The following is a 15,614-nucleotide window of genomic DNA, read 5'->3' as shown; positions in this document are numbered from 1 at the left end:
TAACCAATCAAAATCGTTCTAATATCAAGCGCCACGCTGGCAACTTGTTTACCTCAATCAAGACGTTCACATATTTCCTTATTCCCCTTGATTTTTGTCTATTGAAAGGAATTAGTAGTATTAAATATGAGATTTTTTCTAGCATTAAAAAAACCAGGGGTATAAAAATTCAGCAAAAGAATTTGGGTATCAATAAGGATGTCTTCTTTGTCACTCAGCTAGATACCACTTCACTCCTACCCCCTTGGAGTAAAATTTTCTTCTCCCATAGTTCAACTGGGGGGAAAATTGGCGGGAATAGTAAATCCCTTGGCGTCCAGTTCATTTGAGAGTCGTTTTGTAATATTCTAAGTGTACGTTTTATTCAAGAATGTACTGTTTTTTATCACCGAATACCTTATATTAGTAGAACAACCGATTGAACTATTACTTTTAAATAAGGAATTATTTTTTTAGTGATTACGATGGCGTTGGAAGAATGCAGAACTGAGGCAAGCATTGGAATAGAATTTTCGGAAAGCGACCACGATTCGACTGTTGGCGAAAACACGAATTCAACATCAGTAAAGACTGCTGCTCATGCTGATAGTTGTTCGCCTTCTGAGAAGGGTAAAAGGAAACGTATTTCACCGCATTCGACACCAAAAGTAGGAGAAGGTAGGTTAACAAACCTCAGATACGTATGATGTGCGATCCTCGCAGTAGATAGCGCTATTTATGCAATAGCGAAAATCAGACCTGAAAAAAATCAGGCCTGTACGGGACTCGAACCACTGACCTCTGCGATTTTTTTCAGGTCTGATTTTCGCTATTGCATAAATAGCGCTATCTACTGCGAGGATCGCACATCATACGTATCTAATACCGCAGTTCAAAGTATATGAACTTCATATATTCATTGCATCTCAAACCTCAGATAGTTAAAATGTTGTTGAACGAACATGTACAGAAGAACTGTTCATCGTGATAAAAGCCGAAGCTACATTGCACAGGCTAGCCAAAGGCTGACATAGACACAGTTTAAGCTCACTATGCACACGAAAATGAGTTACGATAGTTAAATACTCTCACAAATCCACTTTCAAAGTAATGTATGTTGCAACTTAGCCGAAGTTAAACGACCTGTTAAGACACTGAATAGAAATATTCTAATTTTAGCTGCATTAACGTGCATGTATCTATCATAAACAAATATTATATGAAGTTGACCGTACATATGCTTTACTCTGACAGGGCTGGACACTAACGGTAGCCAACTAGCCACAGACCAGTAGAAATTCAGTTTTGGCCAGTGGTTTTCGATTTCCACTGGCCAGTTTGGTAACATCTACGTTATCACCATGCACTAGCCTCTTGGCCAGTAAATTGAAAAGTTACTGGTGTCGAGCCCTGTCTGCATCTGACGAGAACACCGTATGTCTCTTAATGAAAAAGTTTTCACTGTCTCAGACTGTTGCTTAGCTACATATGAACAAACCATCCCTTACAGGCCATGCAAAGATTTGAAACCAATTTTGTGAACAGTTTTGTATGATCATCCAGTTATTAGTTTGGTAGCCAAAATAAATTATTTCTTTCCTCTAACCTTACAAAACAAAACTCATTGCCAGGGTTTGGAGATAGCAAAGCTGGAGAACTTTTAAAAAAGATCCCAGACCTTACAGATATGTTCACCTTACTTTCAAAAGTGGGAGAAGGTAAGTTTCTGAATCTTTTATCCAGTGTTTTAGGTTTAGATGTCTACTAGGATGAAAATCTATTTTTCACTTTCTCTCCAAATTTTTATTCTATTCCTAGCTGAAAAACACTATGTCAATCAGAACAATCAGCTTTCATAAACCTTGATTTGCGGTAAACTATCCATCCTTATCAGATAATGTTTCTGTCAACTTGTGTTAGTAAAGCTGAGAGAGGAAATGAGGGGATTTACTCATTACTTTTATAATTATGCCATGTGCAGTACTGTACATAATTATATAAACCCTGCCCCATGTCATTTTGTATATAGCACAAGATTTTCAAGCTTTTCAAAGTAAGTTGCTGTTTTGGATACAAAATTAAGAGAGGTTGCAGAAGGGATTATCATTGTAATAGCACTTTTAAAGGAAATAGACGAAAGTTTAAATATTTAATTCATTTTCTTACATTTGGACATAAATTTTGTTATCCCCCAGGTACCTTTAGTAATGTTTATTTGGCAAAAATGAACAGAATACCGGATGAATTCTGTGCGCTGAAACACATCATACCTACAAGTGGCCCGGGGAGAATTGAAAATGAATTGAAATGCCTTCAGGACATTGGGTAGGTTGAAAAGGTTTCTCTTCAACAATGAGAGAAAAACATTACATGATCGCTAATATCAGACTAATTTTGATACTTGAGGAGATTTATTCCTCATCAATTCTAGGGAGTGACTGATGAGTTATTTCTCCTAACAATGGCTCTGAATTGTATCAGTCATCCAGTTGAGAATAATTATGATAAAAAGAAAATAATTCAAATACTGGAAAATTACAGACGAACGATCGATGTTTTGGCCATATCACACAGCCTTCAAAATGCAAAAAAAAAAAAAAATGCAAATCTCTCCTTGATGATAAGAAAACCTCTAAACCACTTGGCTATAATCCAACCAGCGGCTACAGAAAGAAGGTTTGCACCTTCACCAACAAAATTTACACCGAGGGCACTATTAAGGTCAGTCTTAAAAGGAAGTTGGATCCTCCTTCAGAGCCATCAGTCCCAGCTTTCTACGGCCTCCCTAAAATACACAAGCCAGAACCTATCCCACTTCGGCTGATTGTAAGCAGCATTGGTTCGGTCACGTACAACTTAGCGAAACATGCTGCTGACATCCTTCGCCCTTTGGTAGGTTGTTCTTCACATCACCTTAAGAACACTCAGTCCTTTCTTGGCAAGATCAGGGAGATCAAACTTTCCCCCAAGGAAACAATTACATCGTATGACATCTCTGCACTTCAATGATCAAACAACTCAACAAGCACTGTCAGATCAAAGGATGGCCAAATATTACAGCATGTTCAGGTTGATTGCTTGAGCGATATCGCATATTAATTGAGGGTTGACCCAAAGAATTTAATCTGAAGGCTGTTATTGGCACACATGTGCTTAACTGTGATTTTGTGCCTTTAATATAGAATAAAGCCAACTTCTCCAAGCCTAAATGATATGAAATGTATGTAGTGTATAGAAGACAGCAAGGAGAGTTGATATGGACATCTTAGGAGTATAAGAGAGCAGAACTGATAAAGATGCACAATTTGCATGTTGCAGTGATGCAGCACTTGGCATCTGCGTGTGTGTCAAGGGCATGTAATGCTGTGGTACATGCGGGCAGTACTGTACAAGTTGATACAACTTCAATCCTTTGATCCTTCAGAGTAAATAGTATCTAATGTCTTGTATAATATCACCTCTGAATCAAATTTTAAGGTCATGAGGATAACAGAAAAGATAACCCAGTCCCACTAAAGAAGCTCTTGGTTTTTAAACAAAATGTAATTCTCCTTGTCAGCACCTTAGGAAAGGAATAGAGAACAGTATGGAGAATATTCATATTCCTGTTAAGGTGTAAAGGGGTTAACAGATGAAGGCCTAAGATCATTGAAACTACAAATGTGATACGAATGCTAGCACTTGAAATTGCTTGTAAATGGATATGATGAAACTATTAATTATATTAATGCAGGTAATAATACTAGACTTCATGTAGATGTAGAAACTACAGCTTGCTTTATCACTTTCCTTCTCTTTTCACAGAGGTACTGACAATGTGATTGGTGTTCAATCAACTTTACGACGTGATGACAATATAGTATTTGTTTTACCGTACTTTCCACATCAGAATTTTCAGGTAAGTTAGTGAAAGAAGTCATTTCCTTTGAGTATATTGGTAATTTATGTACATACATGCACATGGTGGTCTAACTTTGCATTAGTTTAAGGCTGTTTTCCATATACTTTACCCAAGTGAATGTTTCAAAACCATTTTCTTCTTGTTTACATGATAATTATCTCTCTGCACCAGGCTAGCAGACCAGTGAATTGAAGTTGTTATAAATATTTTTTTTTTTCAGGAGTACTTTCTTGAGATGAGTGTTTGTGAAATCAAGGAATACATGAAAAACTTGTTTATTGCTTTGCAAAGAGTTCATTCTTTCCAAGTCATTCATAGAGATGTGAAACCGAGCAACTTTCTTTATTGTAGAGATACAACAAGGTAAGAAGAGATTTGAATAATACAGACCCTTCCAGAGCAACTGCATTCATTTTAAGATTACTCATTCCCTATTCAGACTCATTTTAAAAATATTGAGCTTGCATGAAGCCCTGCATTATATACCTACATTTGTATTGACCCCTTTGTGCATGAAACCATGCATCCTTGGCTGTTGCCTCTAGAATGCCTACCAAGTGTTTTGGGACAATGATGTAATAAACCCTTTGATTTCACTCTCTTTTTCTGTGAGTGTCAAATCTGGTATTCTGATGTTATGTATCTCTGGCATTGAATTATAGGTACCGACTTGTAGATTTTGGCCTGGCTATGAAGGTACCTGGCAGTTGTGATTCTCTTCTGGGTATGTGTTTCATTTATGCATGTATTTGGAAGTCACAACCATATCCAGTTACAGAAACATACCTGTCAAATGAATTGCGTGACTCATTTTCAGGAAATCACACAGCTATGTTTGATGAAAAAGCTGCAATAATTACAGAAAAAGTATACATTTGTGATGATGAAATAATTAAATTTGTAGCCATGGTTTTTGGTGTTGAAACAAATACAGTCATACATTCTTTAACTTTAAAATATAACAAAACAATTTAATAGCTGACAATTATGTAAATTTGACTGTTTTCCACCTTTATTCAATTTCCATCAAACAAGCAAGTACTTGCAAATGGACATGAAAGAAATTAAATTGTTGTATTACTTATACTTCCAGACTCTCCTAAAGAACAAATGAAGAAACCCAAACGAGGTAGCCATCACTCTCCCAAGAGCACAGCTCAGCCCAGACGCCGTAGCTCACGTTTGTCCCCTCAGACTGAACACAAAGAGCAACCAGCGAGTAAAGTTACAGGAGAATGTGTTTTAAAGCCACGTTGTGTAAACTCAACCAGTTGGCAGTTTACCCATCAGACCAGAGACTTTAAAGTTCCCGCTAAAAGTGCAACAACAAATTTAAGAAGAACTTCTAATGAGAATTCAAAATCTAAGAAGGCTTCATTCAAGCCACTACAAGTGCTGTGTCCCTTACGACATGGTCCCAAAGAGGTCTGCACCATTTGTATGGCAAGGTTAGTTACCAAACATTTTAGACTGTTTCTGTTTTTGGTGTCATCATTAAAATTTTGCACAGGAACATACATGTACATTGTAGTTATTTGTAGTTTAACCCTCCCATCCCCAGGAGTGTCATATGTAGCTACTACTAAAAATATTAATACATCATTTACTTTCTCTCTCATTCTGTTTACTTACATGAAGCTTTGACATTCTTCATCTTAGCATTAGAAGCATGTAGAAATGTCATATAGTAGTGTCCGTGTAGCTCAGCAAAGTTGCTCAGTGGTAAACTAATTCACAACAAGATATTTTTTTCTGTTACTCTACATTCTCAGTGGCAAAACTGAAAGAGATGTATGGCACATAGAGCAGATTATTGATATAATTATTTGCAGGTAGATTTTGAAAGTGTAAGGCTAAGGGTTGCTATGCATGAACTACAAATATGGGTCCTTTAATGTCTGAAAAGTCTGAAAAATTCATATTTTGACATATTCCAGGACTTTCCAGTCCTTGAAATCTGTTTAACTCAAGCAACAATGTCACCTAAAGTGATCTACCACTGACCAAACACTCTTTGCTGTTTGAGAACTGTATTTTGATTCTAATCGAATCTTTACCTTAAACAAAAATGGCGACTAAAACCAAAACCAAAAAACAACAACACGAGGTTTTTGAATTACGTCATTATCACATGATATCAATCATAGGTAAGTAACGCGTACAAATTGAACTAAAACAATGTAGTTATAGTCGCGACAAACAAAGTTTTGAGAATTTACTTGAACTTACGTTTCAGAAACGTATGTAGACTGTAACGAGAATTGATTTTAAAATCTTGGAGTGAAAGGGTGTGAGGTGAAATTTGGAGCCCTGGAAAAATTAATATGAGGCCTGGAAAAGTCCTTGAAATTTGTTTTTGAACTGGGGGTTGGGTACAAAATCATCTGCTTTCAAGGATCTTTGTTTGAAGGAAGGTGTGGCCTTGTCTAATGCCATGGTAAATTTTGAAAGTCATGATCTACAGATGTGTTGTACAACATCATAGCATGTAATTCAAAGACATAAATCCAATGATATACTTAACGATGAAGTTTTAATTAAAAATAGATTGTCCTCTCATACCTCAGTGACAAGCACTAAATTTAAATTTGTTGCAGGGGTCATCAAAACACTCCACGTGCCGGCACACCAGGATTTCGCTCTCCCGAAGTGTTACTCAAATACCCTCACCAATCCACAGCCGTGGACATTTGGTCAGCGGGGGTCATATTTCTTTCTATACTTAGCGGTAGATACCCATTTTTTAGAGCGTACGACGATATGACTAGCTTGGCACAAATTATGACTTTGTGTGGAACCGATGCCGCTACAAAAGCAGCTTTCAAATTAGGTAAGAATATCTTGTCAACGAGACTGTAGTTATTGTGTAGGTTAGAGCTCTTATTCGAACTGTTTGGGAAAATGTTAGACCTGTTAAAGTGCACATTTGCCTGGGTTTCTTTTTAAAGGCAGATGACAAAAACTGATCTTTTGCCGTCTCTTCTCAAACATGTACTCTTAGATCGCTTAAAAGAGAAGATCTGCCCTCCCCATTACTTTTTGTTAAATATATTTTGTAACCGGAAAGAAGTATTATTGAAGGCAATTCTCGCCGTTTGCATCATTATTCTTTCTCTCACTTGTGTGTTATTTAAGGTAATTATCACGTTTTTAGTTAGAGTCACAGCTCACAGTTGCATCAGTTTCCTTAACCGCGCTTTACTTTCGCTCTTTGCAGGCAAGGATCTTCATTGTAGCGCTGATAGTCCAGGTGGCAACCTTAAAATACTTTGCACAGAACTGCGCAGTCGCGCTAGCAAAGAACCAACCGTGAAGTGCTGCGTGAAACAGTGTAATCGTGCAGACACAGACCAATCAACTCCTGCAAAGCGCCGTAAAAGAAGATCGGCTTCTCCGTCAAGCCCTCAAACACAAACACCTGTGGCTTCAAATCTGTGGCATCGACGTTGCAAGATATGTCAAAAACAAAGTCCGTATTGCTGTATATTGATTGAAAATGAGAAAGAACTCACTGTTAAAACTTGTGAGCAATCGGACGTTTTTCGATCCATACATGTGGACGGCAGTGAATGTGACTGTACCTGTTGTAATTGTTGTTGGGCGATTAAGGACGCTGCATACGAGCTTTTGGAAAGATGCCTTGATCTTAACCCGCATACTCGTATCACGGCGGCGGAAGCTTTGGAGCATCCCTTTTTGAAGGATTGATCATATTTTTTACTCATCCAAAGAAAAGTTACGAAAGCTTGCTAAAGCGGTAATGCCCCAGCACGTTCTTTTCATGTACCTACACACACGTGCTTCGAAATGTCAACTTGATCACCGCAAGGTTGTATGAACTCATCTCATGCGCTGTACATTAATAACACCCATGCACTGTACGTAATTGAAAATGTCGGCGGAAGCTATCTGTAGTGACTCTGACTTAAGAGACACCCTTTGTCAAGTAGTCATGTGCAACTGCAACAGCAAAAGTGCTTTTATGTTTCTACTATTATGTGCACAGTCTTACAACGGCGGGTCATGAAATATCAAGGAAAATTTAGAATCGAAAGTAAATATGAATTTTAAACTAAAGTGAGAGATTATATTTATACAGATGTTTTTTTACAGTATCCATTTTAACAATAACCCACTACGAAGACTTGACAAGAACTTTAATGCAATTGTGTACATTCGTATTTTACATCCACTTTTCGAGATTTCTTACGTAAAAGAAAGAGATGGTACCATTAAACTTTACTGGTTATGGTAAGCGAGGAATTAATGGATTGTGAAATAAAAGGTATGTATATGATTCAACAAGGACCACTTTAGTCCGAAGGATCCATTCTAGTGTAAAGACAATGTGTATAACTTTGAAATAAACCACTCTTCAGCACTAGGGTGTCTGTTGTGTACCTGCCTCCTGGATAAAACTGAGTCTCATTGCACAAGATTGTACAAGGAAAACTCAAAGCGAAAGTCATAGGTACTTTAAACAACTAGTACGTTGGAGAAGAACTCGTATATGAGGACGATTATAGTGACGCTTGGGGACATAACAGAATCCATATTGCGATTGTTTGTCATCTTTGCCGCAGCACACACGATATTTTGAACCATTTGCGGTTGAATACAGGTCTTTCGAAAAGGTCGAAAATAAACCATAGAAGTTTACGCGACATCCTCGAAAGGTAATGTGGGTAGGTTTCATGTTACAGTTCTTTGACCTCAAGATTTCGGGGAAATCTGAGAGAACATCGCAGTGAGGATGAATGATCGTGTGTTGAATGATTTTTTATATTTATTTGACATTAAATTTTCAGAGATAGCCAGGTACCCAAGTTACCTTTCGAGAATTCCGCGTGCACTCTGTAGACATGCACAAGACAAGGGGCTAAGCACTGTTATTACATTAACTCTCGTGTGTTAGTCACCGAACAAGGGATACACTTCTTCCAAATAATTTGAAGGAAGGGTTAAAATTTCACTTATTACTTGTGTAGGGTAGAGAGACTGGGGAAAGGAACAAGTTTACCTTAGCATACGTTTCTACGTAATGGCTAAAATTGGAACCGCTTAAGCTTGGCTTCGTCTAACTGAAGCTTTTCTAAATAATTCTCAATAGCCGTTAGAGCAAATGCCGTCTTCTTTGCAATAATTTTGTTCCGTTCCACGGCCTCCTGTATCTTCTCTTGCGCCTCTCTCTCATCTTCCATTTCCCGATCCGTCTCCTCGCTGAGTTCCTCTTCCGCGGAGGCGAGTTCATCTCTTAGCGAATCCACCTCTTGTGTTATTGAGCTTCCTGTCTCCTCTTCGTTGCGAAATCTCCTCTCTGCCCGATCAACCGCCAAGAGTTTGGCGCCATCGAGCTTCGTCAAGATTTGGTTGGTTTCCAGGAGCTGTTGGTAGAGAGCGACATCGCTGTATTTTGGAAACTGAGGAATCTTTGAACGAAGTATTCTGGAAGCGTTGATTGTATGAACTACTCCGAGTTTTTTTTCAATGTTATTTAAAGCTGTTGCTGCTTCTAGAAACACAGAACATACATAGACAGGTTAATAAGAAACTAGCGTAGAGGTAATGGGTTTACGGGGAAATCACTAAAACCGCATATGATGATAACATCTTTTATACAATTCTAGCCATCACTTAGTTTTCATTCTCATTCCCTCCCCGTCCCCACAAAGGGTCGGTTTGTGGGAACGGGGGGGAGGGGACATATGAACGCATATTTTGCATCAGTATTTACACATGAACAAAAGTCTCTTCCGGAATTTGATCATGTTCTCAATGAAAAGTTGTGCAATGTATTATGTACACTGAGCGAAGTGGAAAAACATCTGAAAAACCTAAACATACAGAGGTCCTCAGGTCCTGATAAATTATTGCCTCGTATCCTAAAAGAATTTGCATTGGAACTATCTACGTCACTTTGTAACTTATTTAACAAGTCTTTCCAATCCGGCTCACTACCCAACGACTGGAAAATTGCACACGTTATTCCAGTCTATAAAAAGGGACCAAAATATAAAAAGGAAAACTATCGCCAAGTCTCGCTTACATCTATCATCAGTAAAACGGCGGAGAAGATTGTGAAGTCAAGAGTTGTCTCATTTTGGACTGAACATCAACTACTAAAAGGCTGGTTTTCACTTGCGACGGAGTCATAGTCGGAGTCGTAATCAGAAGCGAGGAGCGATGCGATCTAGTGAAAATAAAACCGACGGAGTCGGAAGCAGAACAGCGATTCTGCCTATGACTCCGTCGCTTACGATCTAGTGAAAACTGCATTGTCGGAGTCGGAAGCGGAAGAGTAAACCAATCACAATCCTCGATTCCATCTTTCCAAAATGCACAAATAGCCGTAACAAATTTAAACGTGTGAGCTTGACGGTAAAATTACGAAATTAAAAGTTAAAATACTCGAACTGAACCTACCGAAAGTACGATTCACGATCACCAAGTCGTAGTTCGCTGACGAAGTTAGCATACTCTTCCTAGGCTGCTCGACGTTGATAGATATCACGAGCCCAAAATTGCTTTCTTTTTCGCACAATATTTTTCCGGCATTTTCTCTGCCCGCGCAAAATAATGATTAATAAGAGCCAAAGTTGCTCTTCGTCCGCCATGTTGTCTTTGGCGCCAAAATTTGTACTTTCGAGGGCCTGGAATCGAGCATTGTGATTGGTTTATTCTTCCGCTTCCGCTTCCGCTTCCGACTCCGACAATGCAGTTTTCACTAGATCGTAAGCGACGGAGTCATAAGCGGAATCGGAAGAAAATGGGAACGTTCTGATTCTTCCGACTCCGATTCCGTCGAGCTTATGACTCCGCTTACGACTCCGTTTTACGATTTTCACTGCGTGGGTCATAAGCGCTCTTACGACTCCGACTCCGACTACGACTCCGACTCCAACTCCGTCGCTAATGAAAACCAGCCTTAAACTCAAGCCAATTTGGATACTTGGAGGGCCAATCGACAGTGTCACAACTTTTAAGCTGTTATAATGACTGGTGCTTAACAAGAAGTTCGTCTAAAGTGTCTGATGTAATATTTCTGGACCTGTCAAAAGCGTCCGACAATGTCCCTCATGAGCGCCTACTTTTAAAACTCAATAGGTACGGGATAGACGGGCAACTGCAACAGTGGTTCAGGAACTTCTTAACCAATCGAAAACAAAGAGTTATGGTACGTGGATCGTACTCGGATTGGTAACCTAGTGATATGAAATGGTCAAAACATGTTGAACAAATAGTTCACAAAGCAAAGAAGGTTCTTGGCTTACTTAAACGCACAGTAGGCGGTAAAAATAAAGATATTTTTTCAAATTTTTACAAAAGCTTGGTTCGTCCATCTTGGAATACGCTTGCCCGGTGTGGTCACCACACCTCATCAAAGACATCGATGAAATTGAGAAGATACAAAGAAGAGCTTCGCGAATTGCTTTAGGCCAAAGAAGACAAGAGATGGCGTATAAGGAGAGGTGTGAAATTCTTAAATGAATCTTTTTAGTACTAAGGAGAGATTTCCTTTCCTTAATGGAATGCTACAAAACTGTATTCAATCTAAATGGATTAATTTTGAACTTTGTAAAAACACTAAGTCGAGATCTAACCATCCGTATAAACTACAACTCAAACTCGCAAAACTGAACCGCTACAAAATTCTCTCTTTTTCAGATATATCAAACCCTGGAATAATCTTCCTATTAATGTATTCAATTTTTGTGACAGCCCTAACGTTAGTGAGTTTAAATTAAAGTTGAAGAAACATATGAATATTTATTGAATCGTCATTTTATATTTATTTATGATATTGAGCTGCTTCTTATTTGACTTTTTTATATTTTTATTAACTATTTATGTAAGATTTTATGCATAAATAGGAGACCCTTGATATAGGGTTAATCTCTGGGTTTCCTTTTTCTTAATAACTATGTATGTTGTTCTGAAATAAAGTATTGTACTGTGCTGTCGGTTAGGAAGCGGAGGTGAAAAATGTTACGAAAGCCACGTTGAAGAAATAAAACGATCATTCAAGGCACGTCTTGCCGAATATAGGAGACACTGTTACACCTCCTCTCAAGTGTTTGGTTAGCACTGATTTTGGAAAGAAGCAAGAATGATTTATGAGTGGATTCCTAATGGCAATTCACACTGGAATCTTCGAACGCTCCTAAACAAGGACGGGGAAAGATACATCTGGCAATCTTAAGACGAGTGGGAAAAATCCCAATATATTATCAGTCTTTGCATGGTCACTATCGTACTCAGAGCCCTCCTATTGTTGAGAGACTCAAAGACGCAAGAGACTAAAGTAACAAATGACGTGAAAGTTTCGTGTGTCACTTACTTTGTGCCATTACCAATCTGTTAGTTACGTTGGCCTTCGCTTGTCTTGCCATTGCAAGCGCCTGTTTAACTGTAATTCCAACTTTCCTGTGGACATTACTTGTCAGCTTTCTCACCATCTTCAGGTCTTCCTGAAGATCTTCCATTTTAGCTCTGAACTCCTTTCTGACGTTATTTAGTTCCATAGTTGCCTGTTTTTCGGCCTTCAGGACGTTTTTTCTGATATTTCTTACTTGGAAAAGGAGTATGGGATCGAATGGCAGCTCCTCACTTCCACTGTTTCCCTCTCCTTTCATAATACCTTTTGTAGGCTTATCACGAGTTGATTCTGCTACAAGCTTGGCAACATTCGCTCCTTTGACACTAGAGAACTGAAGATCACCACTCCCTTGATTTCCAGACGTTCCCGTCTTCTTACTTGTGAATTCTGACTCGTCCTTAGATCCAGCTTCTAATTCATGTGCGACTCTTTCATCAAGCTCGCTCGAACGCTCTGCGTTTTGAACCGTAGACCAACCACTGGATTCTGTTTCTGACCGAACTACGCTTCCAGATTCAGCATCTCTCTCTTGATCGTAAGATTGACCGTTGCCAAATTTGTCCTCTTTTCTACCTATCTGGTGAAATATGTTACGAAGAGTTACTCTTGTGATACTGTGGTCAAGTCTACGTTCATCCCCGTTTTGATCTGGGATGACTACCCCTTTGCTTGGATCTCCTTTCGTCGCTTTGGTTGTGGCTCGTGCTTTTATTAGCATAATTTGTCGTACACGAGGTGAAGAGATCTCACGGCCCTCATCGTGCTTGTTCCTTTCGACTGATTCTGTGTAAGCCAATGCCACATCCTCTCCCACGTTGTCATCTTTGGGTCCACTCTTTTCGGTCTCCAAAAGGTCAGTGGAGGGTCCTGTGTAACTAACCTCTTCGTTATCTTCTGAGCCTGGTTTGTCGTTGGCAAGAGGCCGTGGTCCTGTTCCCGAAGAAAAGGCAAGTAACTGGGACTGTAAGTCGCTTTGGAAATTCTTTCCAAACAGTTCTTTCAGTCCATCCGATCTAGAAACACCTAAATGAAAGACCATTGTCGTTATCCTAGAGTTATTATGCCAGTTATATTCTTAACGAAAATTCAAAATGCATTTGAACTGCAGAAGAGTTAATTCTAAAATGTTATCATAGGTGGTGTAAACACAAGAACCGACACAAAACGGATTGAGAGACTCACTTCTCTACTTAAACCCTTGCCGTTAGGACAAAAAAAAAGAGGATTCTCTTTTTTCTTTTTTGTCTTTGTACTATGACATTTGTTCAGGGTGTTTTAAGAAGAAGTCATACGACGTTAAGGGCTGGTTCACTTCACAATGCAAGGATAACGACAAAATATACCTTTTCAATTTAATGCTTATTTTTTAAATCATGAGCGGATTTTGTTAGGACAGAATAGATTTTAAGACTATATTGTATTTATGATACCTAACTCCTTTTGCTTTATGGATTAGGAGTCAAATAACGTCATTACTACGGTATATCCTCTAATTTAAAAGTAGAAGTCTTACAGGCGGACTGTCAAGGCTTTCTGAACTTGAGTGATCAACCTGCCAATGTTTTCATCCAAGTTTGTCCAACCTAATCCTAGGGGATCTTCTTCACCCCTAAATGTCTTCGTTCTTTGCTCGATCTGTTATTTCCCATCCAGAAATTCTTTGCTATACCAGCTTGCTATTTTGTATGAAAAGTTTCCTTCGGTTTGAGATTGATTTGATTTTGAATCTAAATGTTGTATCTTTTACAACAAGATATTCACGCAATACCACTGTCACGTGAGGTCATCACGTTTCCTCGTAGCAACATAGCACCTGCTGTTAACCTGTGAACCATGCGTGGCCTCTAGGGTAAGTGGTAGCACGCGAGTAACGTGGTTGACAGTACGCAATCTTGGTACAAAGAAATTTGGTTTTCTGACGCTCGTCAAACTTCGAAGTTGCTTAGTGTTAGAGCGACGCTAAAATCTTTGGTGAAGTATTATTAGTTATGAGCTTAGAAATGCATGGGAAAGCTGCGTAGTCTTTAAAGAAAACTTCGTTGATCTTTAAGCTTATAATAATCATAATGGGTTGACCCTTTAGGTAAAATTTAAAGATAGCTTTTATCTTAGATGAACTTGCTTAAAGACTGATTGAGCATAAAAACGGAAGCGTTATAACCATCACAATCTTGCCGGAGTAGACTAAGCAGTCATCAATGAAAAGACAAACGCAATGAATGTTTAATGAGGACACATGAGTGAAGAGTAACTCAAGAAACGCGTTCTTTTATAATTGTTTGTTATTCCGCACCATTGAATGAAGATTAAGGACACGAATTTGTTACTGCAATAGAATTGTATAGGACTTTCTTTAAGTTTTTTTCTTAGTTATCACGCACGAGTGCTAAAATAGCAAGTTGGAATGAAAAAATAAATCAAGATTACTCAAAACCTCCGTTAATGGAAAACTGAATTATATAGAGATCATTAGCAAATTCCGTAGATGACAGAGATCTTTTATTAACTGGATTAAAACGTTTAGTATACCAAATTATATAGAGGGAAAAGAATAATACCAGGTGATAAGCAAGTTATTCCTTGACGACCTCGACGCTGTTCTGTTTCATTCTAAGAATTTTTTCACTGAATTGTCGCGTGAAGATGAGCTTGTTTCATTGTTTTGCATTTTTTTTTTCGTTTCAGGGGTACATGCTAAAAAAAAAAATTAATTTTAGTTTCCCTCTCACCGATCCCACTTGAGAGGGAACATTTGAAATTGAAATTTTTAAGGAGGTTTCATACAGTCTATCTGGTGCGCGTATGTACTGATCGAAAGACAAATTCATCATCAAATAGCTATAAATATCTGTGCTTGAAATTTCAGCCTGTACCATATAGCATCAAAAGACAACATTGAAAAGAATGGGCGGCAACCTAGCTGAAGAGGTTGTATATAAAGATCAAGGAATTGTACCTTGATAGCAATAAGAATTTTTTAGTCAGGAAAATTCAGTTTTTGCGCAGTTTGTAATCCTGTCTATTTAGTACATGTCTAGTAAAACTAGAGTCACCAATCCAACCATTTTCAATGCACAGTCCAGCTATTTATTTCACGATCTTGTCTTAAGGCTAAAGGCCACTTAGGTTCTAAAGAGGTTCCACATTAAGAGCTCAGTCGTTTGGATAATATCTCCTGTTGGCAGGTGAAAAAGATCCGCGCAGGTGTTAGGAAATAGGACACTTTACAAGGTGTGACTATAAGGAACTTTTATACATGGTAAAGTTAACAACTAACACATCACAAGGAGTACCCAGTAGTTGTAGACTGTATATACAACAGTTCATTCCAGCTCTGATCTGTAATTTACTTGGATC

The 15,614-nt window shown here is 38.4% G+C and overlaps 2 protein-coding genes across 3 annotated transcripts in view; one reads left to right on the top strand and one right to left on the bottom strand.

Annotated features, from left to right (window-relative positions):
- Positions 1-294: 294 nt before the first annotated feature.
- LOC111329687 (cell division cycle 7-related protein kinase) lies at positions 295-8,264 on the top strand. Of its 2 annotated transcripts, XM_088756466.1 has the most exons (10): positions 295-353; positions 457-657; positions 1,611-1,697; positions 2,175-2,304; positions 3,784-3,877; positions 4,101-4,243; positions 4,543-4,604; positions 4,974-5,328; positions 6,478-6,710; positions 7,098-8,264. In XM_088756466.1, the coding sequence occupies exons 2-10, from the start codon at positions 465-467 to the stop codon at positions 7,586-7,588; spliced, it is 1,788 nt and encodes a 595-aa protein (XP_088612592.1). In that variant the 5' UTR covers positions 295-353; positions 457-464; the 3' UTR covers positions 7,589-8,264. The 2 variants fall into 2 exon arrangements, with proteins under 2 accessions (XP_088612592.1, XP_022790186.2); XM_022934451.2 differs by lacking the exon at positions 295-353 and having other exon boundaries at positions 360-657.
- The window catches only part of LOC111329688 (uncharacterized), an 8,078-nt gene continuing 484 nt past the window's right edge, over positions 8,021-15,614 (bottom strand). Inside the window, exons 2-3 of the mRNA XM_022934453.2 lie at positions 12,219-13,280; positions 8,021-9,392 (exon numbers count right to left, since the gene is read on the bottom strand). Coding sequence (XP_022790188.2) covers positions 8,926-9,392; positions 12,219-13,280 — 1,529 coding nt within the window. The 3' untranslated portion in view covers positions 8,021-8,925. The remainder of the gene's footprint in view (positions 9,393-12,218; positions 13,281-15,614) is intronic.

Source organism: Stylophora pistillata, chromosome 4 (genome assembly GCF_964205215.1).
Source record: "Stylophora pistillata chromosome 4, jaStyPist1.2, whole genome shotgun sequence".
Taxonomy (NCBI): domain Eukaryota; kingdom Metazoa; phylum Cnidaria; class Anthozoa; order Scleractinia; family Pocilloporidae; genus Stylophora; species Stylophora pistillata.
This window is presented reverse-complemented; position numbering and strand designations above follow the sequence as displayed.